The sequence below is a fragment of the Phyllobates terribilis genome, unplaced genomic scaffold (genome assembly GCF_046119375.1).
Source record: "Phyllobates terribilis strain yellow unplaced genomic scaffold, ASM4611937v1 Scaffold_3__8_contigs__length_932513732, whole genome shotgun sequence".
Classification (NCBI taxonomy): domain Eukaryota; kingdom Metazoa; phylum Chordata; class Amphibia; order Anura; family Dendrobatidae; genus Phyllobates; species Phyllobates terribilis.
The window spans coordinates 337,344,631-337,367,087 of NW_027362763.1; the positions used below are offsets into that span (position 1 = coordinate 337,344,631).

Genomic DNA, 22,457 nt, shown 5'->3' on the forward strand with positions numbered 1-22,457 from the left:
TCAATGAAGCTGGGAAGTGTACACCCGGCTTCACCACACACTACCGGGGAGGTACAGATTTGTAGAGTGTACATGCCCCAGCTTAATCGACGCACTGCCTGTGCCCAGGGAGGCAACAAAAATGTAGGACACAGACAGTTGTTACCGCCGGCTATTTGCAAATCTCATGGCTGGCCGTGTCCTACGTCACTGCTGCCTCCCTAGGCAAGAGTAGTGTACACCCACCTTCACATTGCTGGTGAGGCAGGCATTTTCAACGAGCCGGGAGTGACGCTGCTCTTCCAAACTGGGTCCCTCAAACCCACAGGGACATGATAACATGATTAGTGGGATGATTAGTCTGGGAAAAACAATGAACCTATGACTAGTCACTAACTAAACAGAATATCACAAGCACAGTTATAAAACTGATTTTACACATATTCAAAAATCTATAAAGAAACAAAAAGTGGCTTATTAGGTGTTGCAGATTTGTTTGACTTCAGCAGAAGTAACAGCAATCAGACATTTATGGGAGAAACCATAATTTACTTGTGACATACAGGAACTATACAAATCATCAACGGAGAGGAAAACACGACACAGCCTAAGATGGCTGCTATACTAGACAGTGACAGTTTAAACAAGAGAAACAATTAAGATACACTACATATTATTAAGCATCAACAGCGCCATCTGCTGACACCGCAATGTAATTCCTCCAGCATATAATAAGTCTGTTGCTTGTTGCATGCATTTCAACATTAGGAATTATATAAAGCGATCAATGAATACATGGTGGTGGCTTGGGAGGCCTGAGAAGCTGACAGGTTCCTTTTAATGTTGCAATTAGCTGATTGCCCAGGATACTGGCTAATCTCCACACAAGTAATCGGCTGCTAAAAAACTTCCCCTGCAGCGGCCGCTACTATTACATGCCACTTTTCAAATTAAATGTCATCCATGTGATATTACTGTGAATATCTTTATGTCAAAAACCACAAAACTAATACATGAGTTACACCTTTATTGGCTATCCAGAAAAATCATATGCTCAAGCTTCAAGAGCACAGATACCCCTACACCAGGGAATTTTACAAATAAATGACTTAAAGACCAGCACAATGTTAAAGGGTTATCTGGCCAAGCTTACGTTAACTGCTCAGAATGGGTTAAGGTAATGAAAGAAGCCATACTTAACCTTATGGAGTTTTCACTGCACCTATTCAGCTTCCCGGTTTCCCAACAGCCTCTGTACTTTCTGCTGCAGCAAAGACGTCCCCCATAGACATGGAACCACTGCAACCTATCACTTGCTGTAGCAGATCAACACTGCAACCAGTGATTGACTGCAGATAATTCATATATATGTGTTTTGAATTCCAAGTGTCTGATCGTTCATATTTGGAGGGCCTTCACGCACAGAAGATCAGCCAGTCATGCCAAAATTGGTGTGTTTGGCTCATTTTGTGTTTGTGGGGCATTAAGCACAGAAATGTTCTAATGGTGCCTCAGTCATTTATTTGTAAACTTGCCTAATTAAGGAATGTCTAACTTTTTTTTTAGCAAAAGTATTTAACATCACAGACTTTTCTGGCTAACATCGTACGGCACTATTTTTTACTATTTTATGGCTATCTACATAACGCATCAACATGTCCAGTCTGCCAGAGCTGCTGTGAGGACTGGATCATAAAGGGGTCTCCTAATCGGGTGTAGTCTTTATAAACAACCGTGTTTCTTGCACAGGTCACTGTATGGATTCTGTACTGAACAGCAGATGGATGACTATTCAACTCATTCATAAGAAATAAGGAGCTGAGTTAAATGCACTTAGATATTTCCATAAGGAAAGTGATGTGTAGTTATCATAAAGGTGCTATATGACACCTAAATAATTGCAGCCAGGATAGTCCAAGATGAAATATAGTACTATTCCATTGAGAAAAGTAAAATGCCTCCTTCCACGGATACATTGTGTTCAGTGTATCCTTCAACAATCTGTTCCCTCCACCTGCTCCCTGCTTTAATTACAAGGCATATCTCCATTCTACACTAAGGTGTCAGCTATGGCGGTTCAATGTTTTTGTCATTCTGTTTCTTCAACAGCAACCTACTTGGGATATGTTTAACTAGAAACAAATAGAAAACTTGATTCCAGTGCCAGTGCCGAGCTGGCACACAACTCTCATTGTGCCAGACCATTTACAGCACATAGATTCTCACTAACAAACAAAAATGAGAGCAACGGCCTTCAAGACAACTAAAGGCCCCATATACTTCAGCCAACACCTACCTCCGCCGACTCCCCCATACAGGGGAACGTTCGGCTAGACCAAGGGCTGCTGTGTTCTGCCAGCGGCTCATCACAGCTGAGAACAAATGGATCCGCCGCTGAAATTCAACAGGTGGGATCCTTCTCTAGGGAGAGTCAGGAGGCTTCCCTATACATTAGGCTACGTTCACACGTTGCTTTTTTTGCTGCGTTTCTGGAGCCAAAACCTGATCTCTTGGCAGTAAAAAAAAGCCACAGCCATAACACAAGTTTTGCTGACTTTTTGTTGTCTTTTTTTACTACATTTTTCAGGTTCCCAAACTTCAGCTTTGTTACCACCTTGCAAGCATAAACAATACAAAGTCATAGGCCACCAATGCAAGATGTTTGTGAAACCATAAAACATTTTTGGGGAAAAAAAGGCAATTTGATCAAATTTGGGTGAAAAGGTTTTTTTTTGTGTTTGAAAAAATAGTGACTATTCTGACCAAAAAAGCTAGATTCTTGTATGAATCGCAGATATGAACTAAGGTTATGAGTTCATGAAAAAATACACAATTGCAAAAGGTAAAAACAGCAGGGGGAAGTTGAATGGTCAGACATTGTTTACTTTAACACATATCACTAATTTAATTATCACTAATTTAACTATACTTGGGAGTCAGGAGAAAAAAAATCTAAATGCTGCAAAAACAGATTGCAAAAATGCTGCTCTTACTCATTGCTTTCTATGGCTGAAAAAAATGCTGCAAAAACGCTGAAAGAATGGACATGCTGCAGTTTTCCAAACTGTCAGGAAAAAAAGCAAGTGTGTGCAGAAAAACAAGTGTGTGCAGAAAAACAAGTGTGTGCATGAGAACTGTACAATCTCAGAGCTTTTGCTGGTACTGTAAAAAGCAGATTTTAATTTGCACAAAAAATGCGCAAAAAGGTAATGTGTGAACATAGCCTAAGGCTGTGTTTTTCTCTGCTGCAAATCTGCTGTTAACTTTTATCTGGCAGGAAAACAGATGCTTAAAAAAATGCAGGTTTTGTTGCGTTTTTTGCTGCGTTTTTTTGACCACCCATTACTTCCTATGGGTGAAAAAACGCAGCAAATACGCCGGTGCATTTTCTGCTACAGAAACACTGAAAGAAGTGACATGCTCTATTTTCCAAATACGCAAGCAAGGCAGAAAATATGCAGCATACAAAAAGCAACATGTGTGAACAGAAAATTCTGGTTTCTCATACACTTTGCTGGTACTGCAAGACACAGCTGAAAATTTGTATAAAAATCTGTGCAAAATGCGCAGCAAAACACAACGTGTGAACATAGCCTTAGACTGTTGGCGAATCCTGCTGATATCAGAGGGCTTGGCTGACTTTAGTTATGGTAAATTGGGGTACTCATATGGTGAGTATGCCTCATACTCTCTCACATCACTACTGACACAAGCAATGGCACAATACCATACTCACTCTGTTAGCAGCCAGGCACTATTAACCATTTCCTTCTCCTTTGATAACAGCTGGCTTGTCAGATCCTCAACAGCTTGATCAAAGGCTCCTGGCTAAGAAAGAAAGACAGGGAACATTTATACAGTGAGCAGTAAACTAGATTTGCCCTAGTTATAGCATGGATTAGATTATAATATGCTTTTGATACCAGCCTAAAAATATTTTATTTTTGTTTCACTTTTTTTCCCGAAGGCATAACACTATGTTAAATATTCAGTATGGAACAGATGAATGATGCTTTATCCTATGTAATAATACTTGTATATATGCACATATGGAGAATGGGAAGCAGCTGCTCCAAATAGTCTCATCTCAGAAATCCATGTTATGCATCATGTATGCTCAGTGATAAGTATTTTATAATATAATCTGCATTTTTGTTACAAAAGGCGAGAAAATCTGGAATGTGGTTGGTTTCGGGAAATATCTTGTGACTTACTGTCACGATTCTGCCCTAACACTGAAATCCATTGTATTTTGGGTGGATAAATATGAAGAATGCAAAGTTCTTCGGCTTGTAATAACAAAGTAGGATCTATATCCTGTTAGATAGAGACGGAAAGATCCAAATGTATTCACATCATGTGCCAGATATAAATACACAACATACAATGTTATTTTAATGGTTGCATAGAACAATGCAGCAAAGTTCATCACATCTGTAGATTATGTCATTTAGGTGGGTTTCTTAAAGGGAATCTGTTGGATCCCCTGAGCCTTCCAGTCCACCATAATAACACTTTGGAGTCATCTTTCGGTATTCTAGGAGTTTTCTGGTTGTCCCAGGCTTACCTTTTATGTGTGTGCCAACACAAGTTTTATCTTGCCATAGGACATATGCTAATGATCAAGGACCGCATGGCCTTGCTGCCTCCAGACTAGTCTGGACTCAGTACCTGTAATCACGCACCCCTGCTGTCCAAGTCATCCCAGTACTGTTGTGAATCTTGCACATCAGTCCGACAACCTCGGCGAGCATCCTTCCTGAGAATGAGCAGTAAAGCCGGGTGTACTATCCCTGGTTTCATTAAGTCATCGCGCATGCCCAGAAAGTGATAATGGAAGGAAGGGACCCTCAGAGAGGATATCGCTTACATACACAAGAATCGCAACGGTGCTGGAACGACTTGAATAGCAGGGAAGGATGTCAATCATGCCCGGGGGTGCGTACTACCCGCAGGACTAGTCTGTGGGAAGGGATACCACGCCCGACTAGTCAAGGGTCATTTGCATACAGTAACTGGCAAGATAAAAGTGGTTATAGTACATATATAAAAGGTTGCCCTGGGATAACAAGGACATTACTAGATTGCCACCATAATACGTTCCAGCCCTCCTTCTGCAATCTGGAGGCTTAGGGGACCAGTCAAAACCATTTACAATATATATACAAATCACAAGAAGTATCCTAAATAACCACATACTTGTGGCATGTCCTAATTTTCTTTATGGCTTCTATACAAATTAGTCAAGTGGAGGGTTTTCAAGGATTTAAAGACCACTTGATCCTTCTCCATGGACTTGACTTCCTCACATGAATTTCAGGATTTATTGTAGATATACTATTTTCTCATCCGGGCCCAGAGTTACCTGTACAAGGGGCTGCTGAAGTGAAGTTTTAGGCCTTATTCAGAGGTCTTTTTGTCATGTCTGTTTTATCAGAGGTTTTAATGGATAGGACATGCAACCATTATAGTCTATGGGTTGTTCACATGTCTATTTTTTGCGCACAGTATATCTGTGCAAAAATTAGAGATATGTCTGCTTTTTACCAACATCACGGGTGAAAAGTACCAATACAAGTCTATGGGTTCATAAATATCACAGACAGCAAGCAAAGATGGCACCAGTGTACAGTGTGTGTGCTGTCCGTGACTTACACTGCAAAGAAGCTTTGTCATTTATTTATCCATATGTGAAAATCACTGATGAAACACTGATGGTAAAATCTGACCAAACACTTATGAAACAAAACACTGATGACATATTTTTTGCAGACATGAAACAACATGGCTCTCTGAACGAGGCCTAAGGGAAATGAAGAGTTTGTAATCATATTAGATGTGTGATAATAATAATAAACTACCGTGACAGTAGTCCGTGGCTGCCGACCAGAGCTCTGTGAACCTCATTCTACCGGACGTCAAACCCGGGGCCTGCTCTGAATACTAGACGCAGCGTGACGCACCCATGACACAATGATGACTTTGCGTTGGGTCAACAAAGCATGAGAGGCACTGGAGGTGACGGCATGTAGGAGGAGGTTCACAGGGCTCTGGTTGATAACAATGGACTACTTTAATTAATATGTTATTTAAGCAGTCATTGTGATGTGGGGAGGAGAAAGTCTGGTGAGTTCCGAGATGTGCAATAACTTGCAAGAAGCGCATTACATAACGGACATACCGGTACATTTTTTTAGCCATACACTCTACATTTTTATTTTACCCGGGCAACAAAGAACTTTCTCATGATATACTGATGGTTGGACCGAGTTTCTAAATTCTGTGGCTTGTTCTTCTCCTCTTCAGGTAGTTTACTCCTGGCATCCTGGTTGACTGCAGGTGTCGGAAGATCTTGTGATCCAAGTGCCACTGGACGAAATTCATCCTTTTGCTCTGACTGAGACATTTCTGAAAACTAAGTGAATAACACATCAGATCAGCAATGAAACCATCTAGAAATGCTGGTTGCAGAAGCTAGTCATGACATGAAGCAGACCTGTGTTGGTGGCCTGACAAACAATTTCAGGAACATCAACTCTCTAATTTTCAGAATTGCCCGTAGTTGTGGAAGTTGATAGTACACGGAACAATGCAGCATTGTGCAGCAGTCACACAGAGGTTTTGGAAAAACACATAAACCAGTCAGCATACATTTGTATGATGAAGGCGTTCACCTTGGCAAAAAGTCTTTCTAGTTTAGTTGGCTGTGCACTGTCACAGCTTCCTTCACAGCTTTGTTACATCCTTGGATTAATTCTCTACTCTAATATTCTGAATTACTCATTGTTAAAATAAAATATATCTACAAAACATGACACATGCCAGCAGTTATTAAACTTAGTAACTACTGTGCAGAAACTGAACAGATTACAGTGGTATTTTTACATTTTTGGATTAGGGCATTTATACATCGATGTCCATAAACGTAGTGTTCACAATTTGAGATGAGCGAACCCGTACTTAAAAGTTAGTCTCCTGGAAGTCCGTTTTAATGTTCAGAGTTCGGGGGAAGGAGATAGAGATAATTTTCCTGCTCCAAAGTTCTTTGAATGAGGTTTGGGTTCTGGTTCAAGTTTGGGTACAGTTCTGGTACCCGAACTTTGGACTAAAGTTTGGGTCAGGTACCAGAACCCGAACTTCCAAGGGTCTGCTCATCTCTATTCACAATGTTTTAATTAAAAAACACAATGGGAATCAACAAACTCGCATATCATCCTAGTAAAGCTCTGTACACACTATGTTCGCATTGAACATCCACAGTATACATCAAGAAAATCTTTCAGCATACATTATGTGGGGTCTACTGAAGCATATGTGTTGCAGGCAGCAATGCAAGGAAATCTGACAACTCTATAATAGGCTTGGCACAGGCAGATTTTGACAGTAGCCACTCTACTTAGCAAGTCCCAGAGGCACCCTGGCCTTCACGCTGTAACTCCTATAGAGGGATGTGGATGCAAAATAGAGCCCCCAGGGTTGGGTCCACAGAGTAGCTGCAAGCCAGTGGAGCAAGTTGTCAAAGACTGGTCAACATGCCAGGTCAAGTAACACAGGAACAAATCCAAGGACAAAGTCAGATGGACTAGGTGATCAAGATTAGAGAGAAAATCAATTGTTAATAATCCAAAGTCAAGACACAATAAACAAGGCACAGACAACTCACAAAGTGGTAACTAAATAAGCCGGGGCAGGATAATAGCAGAAATTAATATACCAAGATCTGAAAAACAATATTATTACTAGCAGGGACTAGGAGAACCAGCTGTTCCACCTTTATAACCGTACATCCAATGCTAATGGTCGTGCTGTCTTGCAGGTGAAAAGCTGTTTCCTTGCAAAATTAAGTGGTTGCTTAAGACAGCAGTGAAAAGACTGAAGAGGCTCAAAAAAATTGTGAGAGCAACCTAAGGAGGATTATATAGAGACCGGCACCCTGTATCTCACCAAAGCTGTCCAGTGACTGGTCTGATGACTGGCCCTTGTCACTGGACGGACGACAAACCCTAATTAGAATCTATAATATAACGCTACAAGCGTCCCTCTGTCTGAAGCCTCTATAGACTGCGCATGCGCGACACGCAGTCTGGCTCCAGACAGAAGAACACATGGAGCCGTTACAGGTAAGAGGAGTGTATGGCGCCGGAGATCGCGGTATGCATAGACACTGAACGCATACCGCGATCTCCGGCGCCATACTTACACACTTACCTGACTGGGAGGAGCGTAGCCGTGGCGCCTCTCCTCTCACCGGAGACCGGGGCAGGAGTGAAGGCGTTGGAGTCGGTGCATGCGCATAGCGCTATCCGGAGCCGTTTTACTGAAGACACATTTGCAGTGTGTCTTCAGCAAAATGGCGCCGGACAGCGCGGTATGGGCATGCGCGTACTCCGGCGTCACACTCCTCCCCCGGCCTCCGGCAGAACAGGGCACCGCAGCGCTGGAGCACAGGGAAGAAAGGCGAGTATAAGTGGGATTTTTTTGTATGTGTGCAGCGTGAAAGGGATGAGGGGGCCACACATACCAGGATTGGGGGTGAGGGGGCCACACATACCAGGATTGGGGGGTGAGGGGCCACACATACCAGGATTGGGGGGTGAGGGGGCCACACATACCAGGATTGGGGGATGAGGGGTACCACGCATACCAGGAATGGGGGATGAGGGGTACCACGCATACCAGGAATGGGGGATGAGGGGTACCACGCATACCAGGAATGGGGGATGAGGGGTACCACGCATACCAGGATTGGGGGATGAGGGGTACCACGCATACCAGGATTGGGGGATGAGGGGTACCACGCATACCAGGATTGGGGGGATGAGGAGTGCCAAATAACCAGGATTGGGGGATGAGGGGTGCCATGCGTACCAGGATTGGGGATGAGGGGTGCCATGCGTACCAGGATTGGGGATGAGGGGTACCACGCATACCAGGATTGGGGGATGAGGGGGCCACACATACCAGGATTGGGGGATGAGGGGTATCACGCATACCAGGATTGGGGGATGAGGGGTACCACGCATACCAGGATTGGGGGATGAGGGGTACCACGCATACCAGGATTGGGGGGGATGAGGAGTGCCAAATAACCAGGATTGGGGGATGAGGGGTGCCATGCAAATCAGGATTGGGGATGAGCGGTGCCATGCGTACCAGGATTGGGAATGAGGGGTGCCATGCGTACCAGAATTGGGGATGAGGGGTGCCATGCGTACCAGGATTGGGGGTGAGGGGTGCTATGCATACCAGGATTGGGGGTGAGGGGTGCCATGCATACCAGGATTAGTGGTGAGGGGTGCCATTCATACCAGGATAGGGATGAGGCGTGCCATGCATACCAGGATAGGGATGAGGGCAGCACATAACAGGATGGAAGAACAGGATGGGGGCAGCACAAATACCAGGATGGGGGCAGCACAAATACCAGGATGGGAGACCATATACCAATAAAAATGCTCACCACCTGGGCGTAGAACGGGCTCAATAGCTAGTACAAGTATATTCAGCTAATCTGGCCAGTGATCACGCTGCCCTGCATGAGAAAATTTACACTGGGTCACTGATGTCTGGGGCGACAAACACGCCACTTGGCCATTACGTCAGCACTGACTCCCGCATTGTCAGGACTGCTCGCTGAGACAGACTGGTGGCACCTGACAGCGCAGACGCAAGAGTGGGATTAGGTGGGTAGGTAACACAAAATGTTACAGATGCAGTTATTTTGGACTGACCTATGTTATTTCTCTGCTATATTAAAACTGTCTAAGCGGCTTGGACTCCTAACACGTAGATTAAAGATGTCTCAGTAAACTATTTTTTCCCTAAACTCTCCTAATCATGTATGTGATGTAATGCAAGTATACCAAAATACAGTACTTACTGTAATCCCCGATTACCAGCACCAGTGGTCCTCTTCAGTCAACATGAAAGGTCTTCAGTTTTGTAGGCTCACACTGCATGGGGTGGTGCTTCTATTCTGATTTAGGCCTATGAGAACCAATACGAGGCTCCATAGCCTTACACTGAGAGAGTGACTTACGCTGCACACATAAACCCCTGTGTGAGCCAATTAGTCTGTTTGCAAGTCACGTGGTGCAAAAGAGGAGCGGTGCTGGAAATCAGGGAAGAATATGAACGGTAAGTATTTTAATACACTCATAACACATACACAATTAGGAGGCTTTAGGGAAAACATTTTTACTGAGACTTCTTTAATTTAGTCCACAGGTAAAACCTTGCAACCCTTTCCATTATTTCTCATATTCTTGCACCACTGATTAGTAACAATGTGACTTCCAGAAGACTTAAGGAACAGGAATATTTCTGTTCTGGATCATTCTGGAGTCATAAGTTCAAATTTCCATCCCAAAATTTAAATTGAAGCAAAAGAGCCCAACTCTGCATAGAGTTATGTGTAAAATAATAGCAGTTTAACATCACTAATGTGTTTAATTACTGTGTTTGGCAGAAAAGATTATACAACATGGGAAAAAAATCTTGACTGGGTGTAGGCAAGTAATGGGCAACCAACTGAATCAACAGTCATGACATGCACGCTGCTAATTGGGTGTAATTAACTCATTTAATCAAAGAGGGGTGTTCTAATTAATAGCAATGCAGAGTTCAATTAGTGAGGCCATTAATTCTGTGAAGAAACAGGTGTCAATTATGGCCCTTATTTAAAGAAGGAGGGCAACAAATGTTGTACCTTCTGGTTTTAGCCTTAGCTCAGCGAGTAAAATGTACCAAAGGAGAAAGAACTTTGATTAAAAAGTTGATTGAAGAGGGGAAAACATATAAAGAAGTGCAGAAAATAATTGGCTGCTCAGCTAAAAAGATTCCCAATGCTTGAAAATGGAAAACAAAACCCAAAACACGTGGTAGGGAAAGAAATACTACCATCCTCATAGATCATAGAAACACAAGAATGGCAAAGAAGCATCCAATGATCAGCTCCAGGGAGATCAAAGAAGATCTTCAGTTACCTGTGAGTACTGCAACCATCAGAAGATGCCTACATAAATACAAACTATTTGCAAGAAACCCATGTAGAGTAGCTTTGTTGAAAAAAAGACATGTTTCAAAGGTTAGAGTTTGCCAAAGAACCCATTGACCAGCTTAAAGACAAAATGAGAAAACAAATCCTGAAAATCACATTGTCTGATTTGGAAAGACATTTTTTTCAAATTTTGGTGGAAAATAAGTATTTGGTTAATTACAAACAAGCAAGATTTCTGGCTCTCACAGACCTGTAACTTCTTCTTTAAGAAGCTCCTCTGTCCTCCACTCATTACCTGTAGTACTGGCACCTGTTTGAACTTGTTATCAGTATAAAAGACACCTGTCCGCAACCTCAAACAGTCACACTCCAAACTCCACTATGGTGAAGACCAAAGAGCTGTCGAAGGACACCAGAAACAAAATTGTAGCCCAGCACCAGGCTGGGAAGACTGAATCGGCAATAGGCAAGCAGCTTGGTGTGAAGAAGTCAACTGTGGGAGCAATAATTAGAAAATGGAAGACATACAAGACCACTGATTATCTCCCTCGATCTGGGGCTCCACACAAGATCTTACCCCATGGGGTCAAAATGATCTCAAGAACGGTGAGCAAAAATCCCAGAACCACACGGGGAGACCTAGTGAATGACCTGCAGAGTACTGGGACCAACAATACACAGGCTACCATAAGTAACACACTACACCGCCAGGGACTCAGATGCTGCAGTGCCAGACGTGTCCCCCTGCTTAAGCCATTACATGTCCGAGTCCGTCTGAAGTTTGCTAGAGAGCATTTCGATGATCCAGAAGAGTATTGGGAGAATGTCATATGGTCAGATGAAACCAAAGTAGAACTGTTTGGTAGAAACACAACTCGGCGTGTTTGGAAAGAATGCTGAGTTGCATCCAAAGAACACCATACCTACTGTGAAGCATGGGGGTGGCAACATCATGCTTTGGGGCTGTTTCTCTGCCAAGGTACCAGGACGACTGAACCGTGTACATGAAAGAATGAATGGGACCATGTATTGTGAGATTTTGAGTGCAAACCTCCTTCCATCAGCAAGGGCATTGAAGATGAAATGTGGCTGGGTCTTTCAGCATGACAATGATCCCAAGCACACTGCCAGGGCAATGAAGAAGTGGCTCCGAAAGAAGTATTTCAAGGTCCTGGAGTGGCCTAGCCAGTCTCCAGATCTAAACTCTATAGAAAACATTTGGAGGGAGTTGAAAGTCAGTGTTGCCCAGCGACAGCCCCAAAACATCACTGCTGTAGAGGAGATCTGCATGGAGGAATGGGCCAACATACCAGCAACAGTGGGTGCCAACCCTGTGAAGACTTACAGAAAAAGTTTGACCTTTGTCATTGACAACAAAGGATATATAACAAAGTATTGAGATGAACTTTTGTAATTGACCAAATACTTACTTTCCACCAAAATTTGAAAAACATTTCTTTCCAAATCAGACAATGTGATTTTCAGGATTTGTTTTCTCATTTTGTCTCTCATAGTTGAGGTCTACCTATGATTTCAATTACAGGCCTCATCTTTTTAAGTGGGAGAACTTGCACAATTAGTGGCTGACTAATTACTTTTTTTCCCCACTGTACATGTATACCACTTATTCATGTGGCTTCTGCACATTCCTCGAAAATAAATGAAGAGGTGGCCAGGGAGTTATGGAGACAGTAAAACATGTTCACAAATCATGACAGGGCCGGTGAGCCTTTGTATGGCGCAGCCAGCAGCTTTCATAGGTCTGCTGACTCCATTAAACGAGGTTGTCCTGCAGCTGATGTGCTGCAGGAGTCACAGTTCTGTAAGATAGAACAAAGGCTGCAACCCATCAGTAGCCAATAATAGGCTGCAGCACTCACATGACCTAAACAATGTCACCAAATTGCTAGGGAGACACAGCTCTCAGAGCAGTGCCAACCCAGAAGGTAACATTGCTTTCTTTTAAAGGGAATCTGTCAGCAGGATCAACCCTGCTAAGTCGTCAATATGGGCATGTAGGTTATAGTAAGCTGAATAAAATATCTTGATATCTGTGATCCAAAGTCTTATTCCACATTTTTCTTAATATGTAAATGAGCTGTTAGGATCTATGGGCCAAACATTGATCTGAATGAGAAATGGCCTCCATATTTGACCTATCTAAACTATTAATATGGTCATACAGACTATAGACTGCTGAAAAAAGTCATACCTGTATGTCTCACATCAGATGCCTTGTTGTTAAATCATCTTTTATCCCTTTATATAAATCACCTCTTCCAGGCTCTGAGGAGGATGCTGCCTGGAAGATAAGTCTGCCTCCAGGGATTATTTTACATGAAGGGGGAGTTACCAGTGTGAGACAAGTAACTAACACAGGACAGGAGAAATGAACTTTGTCTTCTTGCAAACACATTTTTGCAGCTCTCTGAGCTCTGCTGTATTACAACAAAATTGCAGCCCTGTCTGCCTGTGAGATGGAAGCTGAGAGGAACATGCAGATGTGTCAGGTATAATCACACACAGCTCTGCAGTGAGATCAGGAGAGCAGAGAGCGGCCATTACACATCACACCGGTAACACTGGTAACTATCACACATCACACTGGTAACCATTACACTGGTAACACTGGTAACCATCGCACATCACACTGGTAACCATTAGAAGTCACACTGGTAACTATTACACATGACAATGGTAACCACCACACTGGTAACCATCACACATCACACTGGTAACCACCACACTGGTAACCATCACACATCACACTGGTAACCACCACACTGGTAACCATCACACTGGTTACCATTACACATCACACTGGTAACCATCACACATCACACTGGTAACCACCGCACGTCACACTGGTAACCACCGCACGTCACACTGGTAACCATCGCACGTCACACTGGTAACCATCGCACGTCACACTGGTAACCACGAACGTCACACTAGTAACCACCGCACGTCACACTGGTAACCATCGCACGTCACACTGGTAACCATCGCACATCACACTGGTAACCATTACACATCACACTGGTAACCATTACACATCACACTGGTAACCATCGCACATCACACTGGTAACCATTACACTGGTAACCATTATACATCACACTGGTAACCATTACAATGCACACTGGTAAATCCCCCTTCATGTAAAATAAGCTCTGGAGGCAGAGTCATCTTCCAGGCAGCGTCCTCCCCAGAGCCTGGAAACACCATTTATATAAAGTGATAAAAGATGATTTAACCACAACAAGGCATCTGAAATGGGGCATGCAGGGATCACTCTCCTCAGCAGTCTATAACCTGTATGCCCATATTAATAGTTTAGGTCAAATGTGTTGACAGATTTCCTTAAAATTAAAGGAGGCATTACCAGTGTGAGACATGTACTGACTGACAGTCTAGTCTTTTGATCTATATGTCTCACACTGGTAACAACACCACCTTTCATTTAAATAAGTTCTGGAGGCCGTTTCTCATGCAGATCAGTATCCGTACTAAAGATCTAAACAGCTCATTTACATATATGAAAAAACGTGGATTTCTCTGGAATAAGACATCAGATCTGAGGTATCAAGGTAACATTTTATATGACCTGCATGCCGGTATGGACGGCTTAGAAGGTTGGATCCTACTGATTCCCTTTCATTTTACTAAGCACATTAGGAACAATAAAACGAGGTTGTCCATATGGGGAAACATCTTTTCAAAGCTGTCTGTAGGCCCCTCCAGACTGCTAAATGCACTATACAAAGGAGGGTAGAGTAGTATAAATACACATGCTGACCACCACCCCGGTATGTTTATACCGCTCTCCTCATACTCTATGTAGGGCTGTTAGCAGTTCTGAGATCTGCTGGCTGACTCTCCTTACTTGGTTATTTTCAGCACATAGTGATTGCACATTGCTAGAATAAACCTCACTTTATGATCAGTACGGATCAGACTTTGGAATCCTTTCCCTGCTACATTCAAGTTCCCTGAAGACAGCTGGGATGTGCAGGAAAAAACAGAAGAGGACACAGCACTGAGGCAGCTTATGGCCCCATCATTATCAGGATCATGGAATTTAGGAGGTCAAAGTACCATCAGAAAGTGCTAGGAAGACCCTTTAAGGAGTTAAACAAACCATTGCAGACTTTACTCTTCTAATAAAGTACAAAAACCTGTTTGACCAGACCATGAAAGCAGGACCTGTGCTCTGGAGGTTAGGGTTATCCTGCTGCTGTATATTCTGTGTATAAACATCATGTGATATCTTCCTTTTGTCACATTTCTCCAATAGATACTTTCTAATGTTTCCAACATCATCATTCCAAGTCATGAAGTCATTATTCTGGCAATTCCCTGTCCCGAGCGCTGCATATATACACTGTGTGCAGAATTATTAGGCAAGTTGTATTGTAGAGGATTATTTTTATTATTGATCAACAACTATGTTCTCAATCAACCCAAAAGACTCATAAATATCCAAACGTAATATTTTTGGAAGTTTTGAGTGTTTTTTTTTTTTTTAGATTTGGCTATCTTAGGAGGATATCTGTTTGTGCAGGTAACTATTACTGTGCAGAATTATTAGGCAACTTAATAAAAACCAAATATAATCCCATCTCACTTGTTTATTTTCACCAGGTAAACCAATAACAGTGCACAAAATTTAGAAATAAACATTTCTGACATGCAAAAACAAAAATCAAAAAAATGAGGGATCATTATAGCCACCTTTCTTTATGATGACACTCAACAGCCTTCCATCCATAGATTCTGTCAGTTGCTTGATCTGTTTTCGATCAACATTGCATGCAGCAGCCACCACAGCCTCCCAGACACTGCTCCGAGAGGTGTACTGTTTTCCCTCCCTGTAGATCTCACATTTTATGATGGACCACAGGTTCTCTATGGGGTTCAGATCAGGTGAACAAGGGGGCCATGTCATTATTTTTTCTTCGTTTAGACCTTTACTGGCCAGCCACGCTGTGGAGTAGTTGGAGGCATGTGATGGAGCATTGTCCTGCATGAAAATCATGTTTTTCTTGAATGATACCGACTTCTTCCTGTACCACTGCTTGAAGAAGTTGTCTTCCAGAAACTGGCAGTAGGTCTGGGAGTTGAGCTTCACTCCATCCTCAACCCGAAAAGGTCCCACAAGTTCATCTCTGATGATATCAGCCCATACCAGTACCCCACCTCCACCTTGCTGGTGTCTGAGTCGGAGTGGAGCTCTCTGCCCTTTACTGATCCAGCCTCTGGCCCATCCATCTGGCCCATCAAGAGTCACGCTCATTTGATCAGTCCATTTCTTGACCCATTCTTGACATTTTATCTTATGTTTCTTGTTCAAAGGTGGTCATTTTTCAGCCTTCTTTACCTTGGCCATGTCCCTGAGTATCGCACACCTTGTGCTTTTTGATACTCCAGTAATGTTGCAGCTCTGAAATATGGCAAAACTGGTGGCGAATGGCATCTTGACGCTTGATTTTCCTCAATTCATGGACAATTATTTTGCGCCTTTTTTGGCCAACACGCTTCTTGCGACCCTGTTGGCTATTTGCCATGAAACGCTTGATTGTTCGGTGATCACGCTTCAAAAGTTTGGAAATTTCAAGACTGCTGAATCCCTCTGCAAGACATCTCACAATTTTGGACTTTTCAGAGCCAGTCAAATCTCTCTTCTGACCCATTTTGCCAAAGGAAAGGAAGTTGCCTAATAATTAAGCACACCTTATATAGGGTGTTGATGTCATTAGTCAACACCCCTCCTCATTACAGAGATGCACATCACTAGATTTACTTAATTGGTAGTTGGCTCTCAAGCCTATGCAGCTTGGAGTAGGACAATATGTATAAAAAGTATCATGTGATCAATATACTCATTTGCCTAATAATTCTGCACGCGGTGTAGAGTCAGTAGAACAGTCCGTGTGATATATCTTTTATATGAAAGGTCAGTGCCTCTGGTATATTACAAAGGGTCTTCACATGGCAGATATGCAGCAGAAATTCAACGACTCTCCCATTCAACTGATTGGGATTTAGGCTATGTTCCCACACGTTGTGTTTTTTTCAGTCAGAAATCTGCAGCAAAACTGATCTCTGGCAGGAAATCTGCTGCGTCAAATCTGCAGGCTTTGCTGCGTTTTTTGCTGTGTTTTTGCTGCATTTTTTCCACGTTTTTTCACTGTCCTTCTGTCTCTATTTAATGCATGTACATAAAGTTCTGTGAAAAAAAAAGAACCCCATTCTATTCTGCCATCAAAAACGCTGAAAAAAATTTACCTGCGTTTTTTGGTGCGTTTTTTTTTTCACCACCCGTTACTTTCTATGGGTGAAAAAACTCTGAAAGAAGTGACATGACCTATTTTCGAAAAACCCAACCAAGGCAGAATATACGCAGCAAACAAAACACAAGATGTGTGAACAGAGAATTCTGGTTTCTCGTAGACTTTGCTGGTGCTGCAAAAGGCAGCTGAAAATTTGCATAAAAATCTGCAGCAAAAAAAGCTGCAAAACACAACGTGTGTGAACATAGCCCTTACAGAAATCTATAACATGTTTATAAAAATGTCTGCTATATATCTGCCATGTGTTAACATACCCCATCGGTTCTATAATCGTTCCTGTATGACAAGTCTGCTACTAGGGAACAGAATTGTATTTACTGATATATAGGCAGAAGTCACAGCATTTTGGACAGAATTCATTGTTTAGCAAACCTAATACAAAACCTGCACCATTGCCCGTTAGGAAGCTGCACCTCTTTTAGCGATACGTGTGGGGGTTGCTTCTCCCTAACTTTATTTGATCATGCAGGTTTTGTATTAGCTTTGCTAAACAATGAATTATGTGCATGCTTCCTATTTGTTCAGAATATTATCTTAGCTATGTCTTTTCCTTAAATGTGACACCTATTAGGATTGATCAGGTTAACCTTTTATGTTTGGTCACAGATACTTTTTTCTGAACAAGTCCCTAGGGTTAGCCTACTTTCATTTTCAGATCATGATATAGCCTTGAATTAATTTCATAGGCCAATCGGTTATTTATACCTTCATTGTAACACCTGTTGTTAGCGTGGGTATACCATGACTCTTTACTTGGAGTTTATGGGCTGTAATAATGTGCTTTTGGGCTGTTTTAATTGTTTTAATTATTTGTTGTCCATTTATATCATGTATTAATAAAAATATATTTGATGATTTTTTTTGAGAGATCCCCTGTTTTTTGCGTATTTTTCTTTGCTCTCAATCATGTTTGCTTCATATGCTGTGGGGTGACCTCTCTTGATTATTTGGGTGGTGCCCGCCCTCATTGTCTATTTAGTCACACAGAGTGACTGCAGGCTTTTCATTTTAGACCAGAAAACCCCTTTAACATTGATGGCCTATCCTTACGATAGGTCATAAATGTCTGATCGATGGAGGCGCAACACCCGGCACCCCCGCCGATCAGCTGTTCCCGATGCTGGGGGCCTGCGCAGCATAGCACTGTCAGCTGTGTAGTGGCTGAGTACTTCATAGCCACCCCCTATTCAAATTAATAGGGGGCAGATGTGCAGTACCTGATTGCAGCCACTATACCATTGACCAAGCTGTGCAGCTCCACAGATGACCAGTTCGGGCCGGCACTGGGAAAGGCTGTTCGGCAGGGGTGCTAGGTGTTGCACCCCAACCAATCAAATCTTAAAGGGAACCGTCATGTCCTTTGTACTATCTAAGCCTGTCACGTCCTAGTTGCTATGTACACTTCCCCATTGCGTTGTTAGTGATGCAATGTGCATCACTAACATGCTTTTTTCATTAAAATCAGCTTTATTATAATGAGTAAAACCCACTTTATATAGTTATATCCAGTCATGAGTGAGTTTGTTCTGTTAACCCTTTCAGCGAGCATGCTCGTGTGCTCGCCGAGTATCTTCAGCGTGCTCGGGTGTTATGTTTTCGTCACTCAGTGCTCATGATTTGTGACTGTTTGACAACTTTAATACATGTGAGGAATGCCTAAGAAACAGGCATTCCTCACATGTATTAAAGCTTTCAAACAGTCGCAAATCATGCACACAGTGCGACTAAAACATAACACCCGAGCACGCTGAAGATACTCGGCGAGCACACGAGCATGCTCGCTGAAAGGGTTAACAGAACATACTCGCTCATCACTAGTTATATCCTACCTGCTCATTCAGTCATAGGGGTGTGATCCTCGCTTTTAGTCATCGTTGGCGCTGCCCACGCATTTGAATTGTCCGTGCTCCTGGCTAGCGCAGGAGCCGCTCGTCACAGCGCATGTGCGGCTCCCAGAGATACAATACATGACATAGTGACGTTAGAGCTAGCCGGTAGCACAGACAATTCAAATGCGTGGGCAGTGCCAACGATGACTAAAAGTGAGGCTCACACCCCTATGACTGAATGAGCAGGTAGGATATAACTATATAAAAATGGGCTTTACTCATTATATTAAAGACGATTTTAATGAACAAAGTGTGTTAGTGATGCACATTGCATCACTAAAAACACAATGGGGGCAGTTTAGATAGTAGATGTGATAGGTTCCCTTTAATTGTAGGCCATCAATGTTAAAGTCCCAGACAACCCCTTTAAGTTCCTGAGTTTTTGGTGAGTTTTCAAATACGCAACATGTCTTTTTTTCTCTTGCGAAGACGCTGAGTTTTATGTGCAGATTTTCCCCAAAGAAATGTATAAAGTGAGGAAAATCTGCATGTGTAATTTACCATATTGTAAATCCATATGTCCACGTGAAAAAAAATGCAGCTTTACAGCCAGAACTAGATCAGGTGAATATCAGGCAGCTCCTGCACCGTCTGCTACGCAGGTGAGAACATGGAGCTCCACACGGAGCCAGAAACATCAGCAATGTAAAAATAGCCATAAGGAGATGGCACACACATGGTATCAACAGGTACATGGCCCAGAAACGGATGATCCGACCCTGCATTGATTTAAAAAAAAAAAAGGACCTATTTTTTTGCATAAAAGAAAATGTGAATGATTTAATGCAACTACTGCAAATAAAAAGTGGTGCAGTAATACTAAGCAACCAATGAGGTGGCTGGTTTCACCTTCCAGCTTTCGTTTGAATAGTGAGAGACAGAACCTGATTGGATGCCACAGGCTACTCATCTATTTCTGGAGAAATCTCACCCAGTCCAGTCACCAAGGGCAAAGCCTGCCAGGAGCTGCCGCTGGCAGAGACTTTCTATCCCCCGGTGTCCGGTATGTGGATAAGTTTTTGCGGTATGTACAGAAGTAGATGAGGCCTTGGAGACACATGGACCCACATGTACTAATGCATCTGTGCCAAAAATTAGGGCAAATCGTACCTTCTTTTATTGCAAATCAATTAGACAAATTTAATATAAAAAAAGAATGGTGGAACCAAAGCCACACAATGCCCCAGAACAGATTAATGGCCTAATGTAAACTAATCTGCTGGATCTCTAAAGTCCCAGATCTAAGTTTAGGGCTCATTCACACAAGCGTATTTTCAGTCCAAGTGCTGCCTGTGAAACAAAAAACAAAAGATAGTACTCGGATCAGTGTTATTCAATAGGGCCGTGCAGAGGAGCGATGTTTCTTCACGGACTGAACCCGTGTGTGATGAGATTCACCCATTCAAGTCTATGGGTGCATAAAAACACAAAAAATCTGCTGCTGTACCGAGCCACAGTAACGCAGAAGATTTTAATGAACATATTGCAATTCTGTAACAGGAAACTAGAAATGCTCCTGTAAATTATTAATAGCTGCCGAGTAAAAGAAGCATTGTACACGGACGACAAGGGAGAAGAAATCATCCCACTTTTCTGGATGAGAATGGGACCGATTTATACGGTCGTGTGTCCCCAGCCTAGGACAACATTAAAGGGAATCTGTCACCCCCTGGGACCCATCAGACTGCTAATATGGGCATACAGGTGATAGAAATGTGAATCTATACTTACCTGTATGCCTCATATTCGAGGTTTGCTTGCTTTGCAATAGCTTTTTATTAAAAGGGCCCTGTGATGTGCAGGGGAGGGGGAGAATATGGAAATGAAGCTAATAGGCCGGGATTTCTTCATGTTCCCCGGACGGGAAGCTTGTCAAAACTAATTTAATAAAAAGCTATTACAAAGCAAGCAGACCTCTAATATGAGGCATACAGGTATGTATAGCTTTACATTTCTATCACCTGTATGCACATAGTAGTAGGTCAGATAAGTCCCAGAGGGTGACAGATTCCCATTAAAGGGGCTCTCCACCTCTTGGGGCAGCTTTTTGCTTATATGCATTTGGGGCTAAAAGTAATTTTTACAATGCGGTTTCGTTAAGAAAGATGTGCACTGTTTGGCCTCTACAGCCAAAATTACAAAAAATATTTTTAGCAAAAAATGCATGAATTTAAGAGAATAAAACTGTGTCCAAAGCTGCCCAACCCCACACCTGTAGATCGGGCAGGACTGACTGTCCCAGCACCAATGGTGCAGCCTCCACTAGTTACTGAGCCTCGGAGAGGTGCGGGCTGACCTCCTGCTGATGGACAATCCAACCTCTGGCGCACTACAGAGCCCAGCAAGCACAGTCTGCTGTATACGGAGCTGGCATGGCGGGGGGACAGCTGCAGTATGACTGCCATCACAGGGCATCAGGAAGTTTCTAGAAGTTCTCTAACCTTCCCATAATAGGCTGGTCAGAGCGGAGCGGGACATGGACGGTGCTGTTCGCAGCCATTAGTCCTGCTGGGGTCAGTAGTGCCCGTCCCACCCAGCCTGCGCCCGGCCCAGTGTGTGTGTCGCACAGGTCCTGTCACTGCCCATATGAGGGAAACATGGGGTAAAGTCCCGGGGACGGACAGGCTTACCGGTGTCTTACAGCTGGAGGACCGGACACCTCGTTGTTGTTCCTCCTGTGACTGACTGCAGGCAGAAGGCGAAACTGCACCGCCCGCCCCGGCCTTGTGATCACATAGGAAGTGTCGTTATAAAGTGGTAGTTCTGGTTCTCTCCATGGAGATAGCGCTGTGGTCTGCAGTGTGCACGTTACTGGGCCTGTGGTGTACACACTGCCTGTGTTATACAGTATACACTGCCTGTGGTGTACACACTGCCTGTGTTATACAGTATACACTGCCTGTGGTGTACACACTGCCTGTGTTATACAGTGTACACTGCCTGTGGTGTATACACTGCCTGTGTTATACAGTATACACTACCTGTGGTGTATACACTGCCTGTGTTATACAGTATACACTGCCTGTGGTGTATACACTGCCTGTGTTATACAGTATACACTGCCTGTGGTGTATACACTGCCTGTGTTATACAGTATACACTGCCTGTGGTGTATACACTGCCTGTGTTATACAGTGTACACTGCCTGTGGTGTACACACTGCCTGTGTTATACAGTATACACTGCCTGTGGTGTACACACTGCCTGTGTTATACAGTATACACTGCCTGTGGTGTA

The 22,457-nt window shown here is 43.1% G+C and overlaps 1 protein-coding gene across 2 annotated transcripts in view; it reads right to left on the minus strand.

The window, feature by feature from the left end:
* Positions 1 to 22,004, minus strand: part of TPRG1 (tumor protein p63 regulated 1) — a 107,823-nt gene extending 85,819 nt beyond the window's left edge. The window contains exons 1-3 of one of the 2 annotated variants that reach the window (XM_073675182.1): positions 21,851 to 22,004; positions 6,203 to 6,394; positions 3,716 to 3,807 (exon numbers count right to left, since the gene is read on the minus strand). In XM_073675182.1, coding sequence (XP_073531283.1) covers positions 3,716 to 3,807; positions 6,203 to 6,385 — 275 coding nt within the window. In that variant the 5' untranslated portion in view covers positions 6,386 to 6,394; positions 21,851 to 22,004. Of the gene's footprint in view, positions 1 to 3,715; positions 3,808 to 6,202; positions 6,395 to 21,661; positions 21,759 to 21,850 lie in introns of those variants that run through there. The other variant, XM_073675183.1, reaches the window with a different exon arrangement.
* Positions 22,005 to 22,457: the final 453 nt, after the last annotated feature.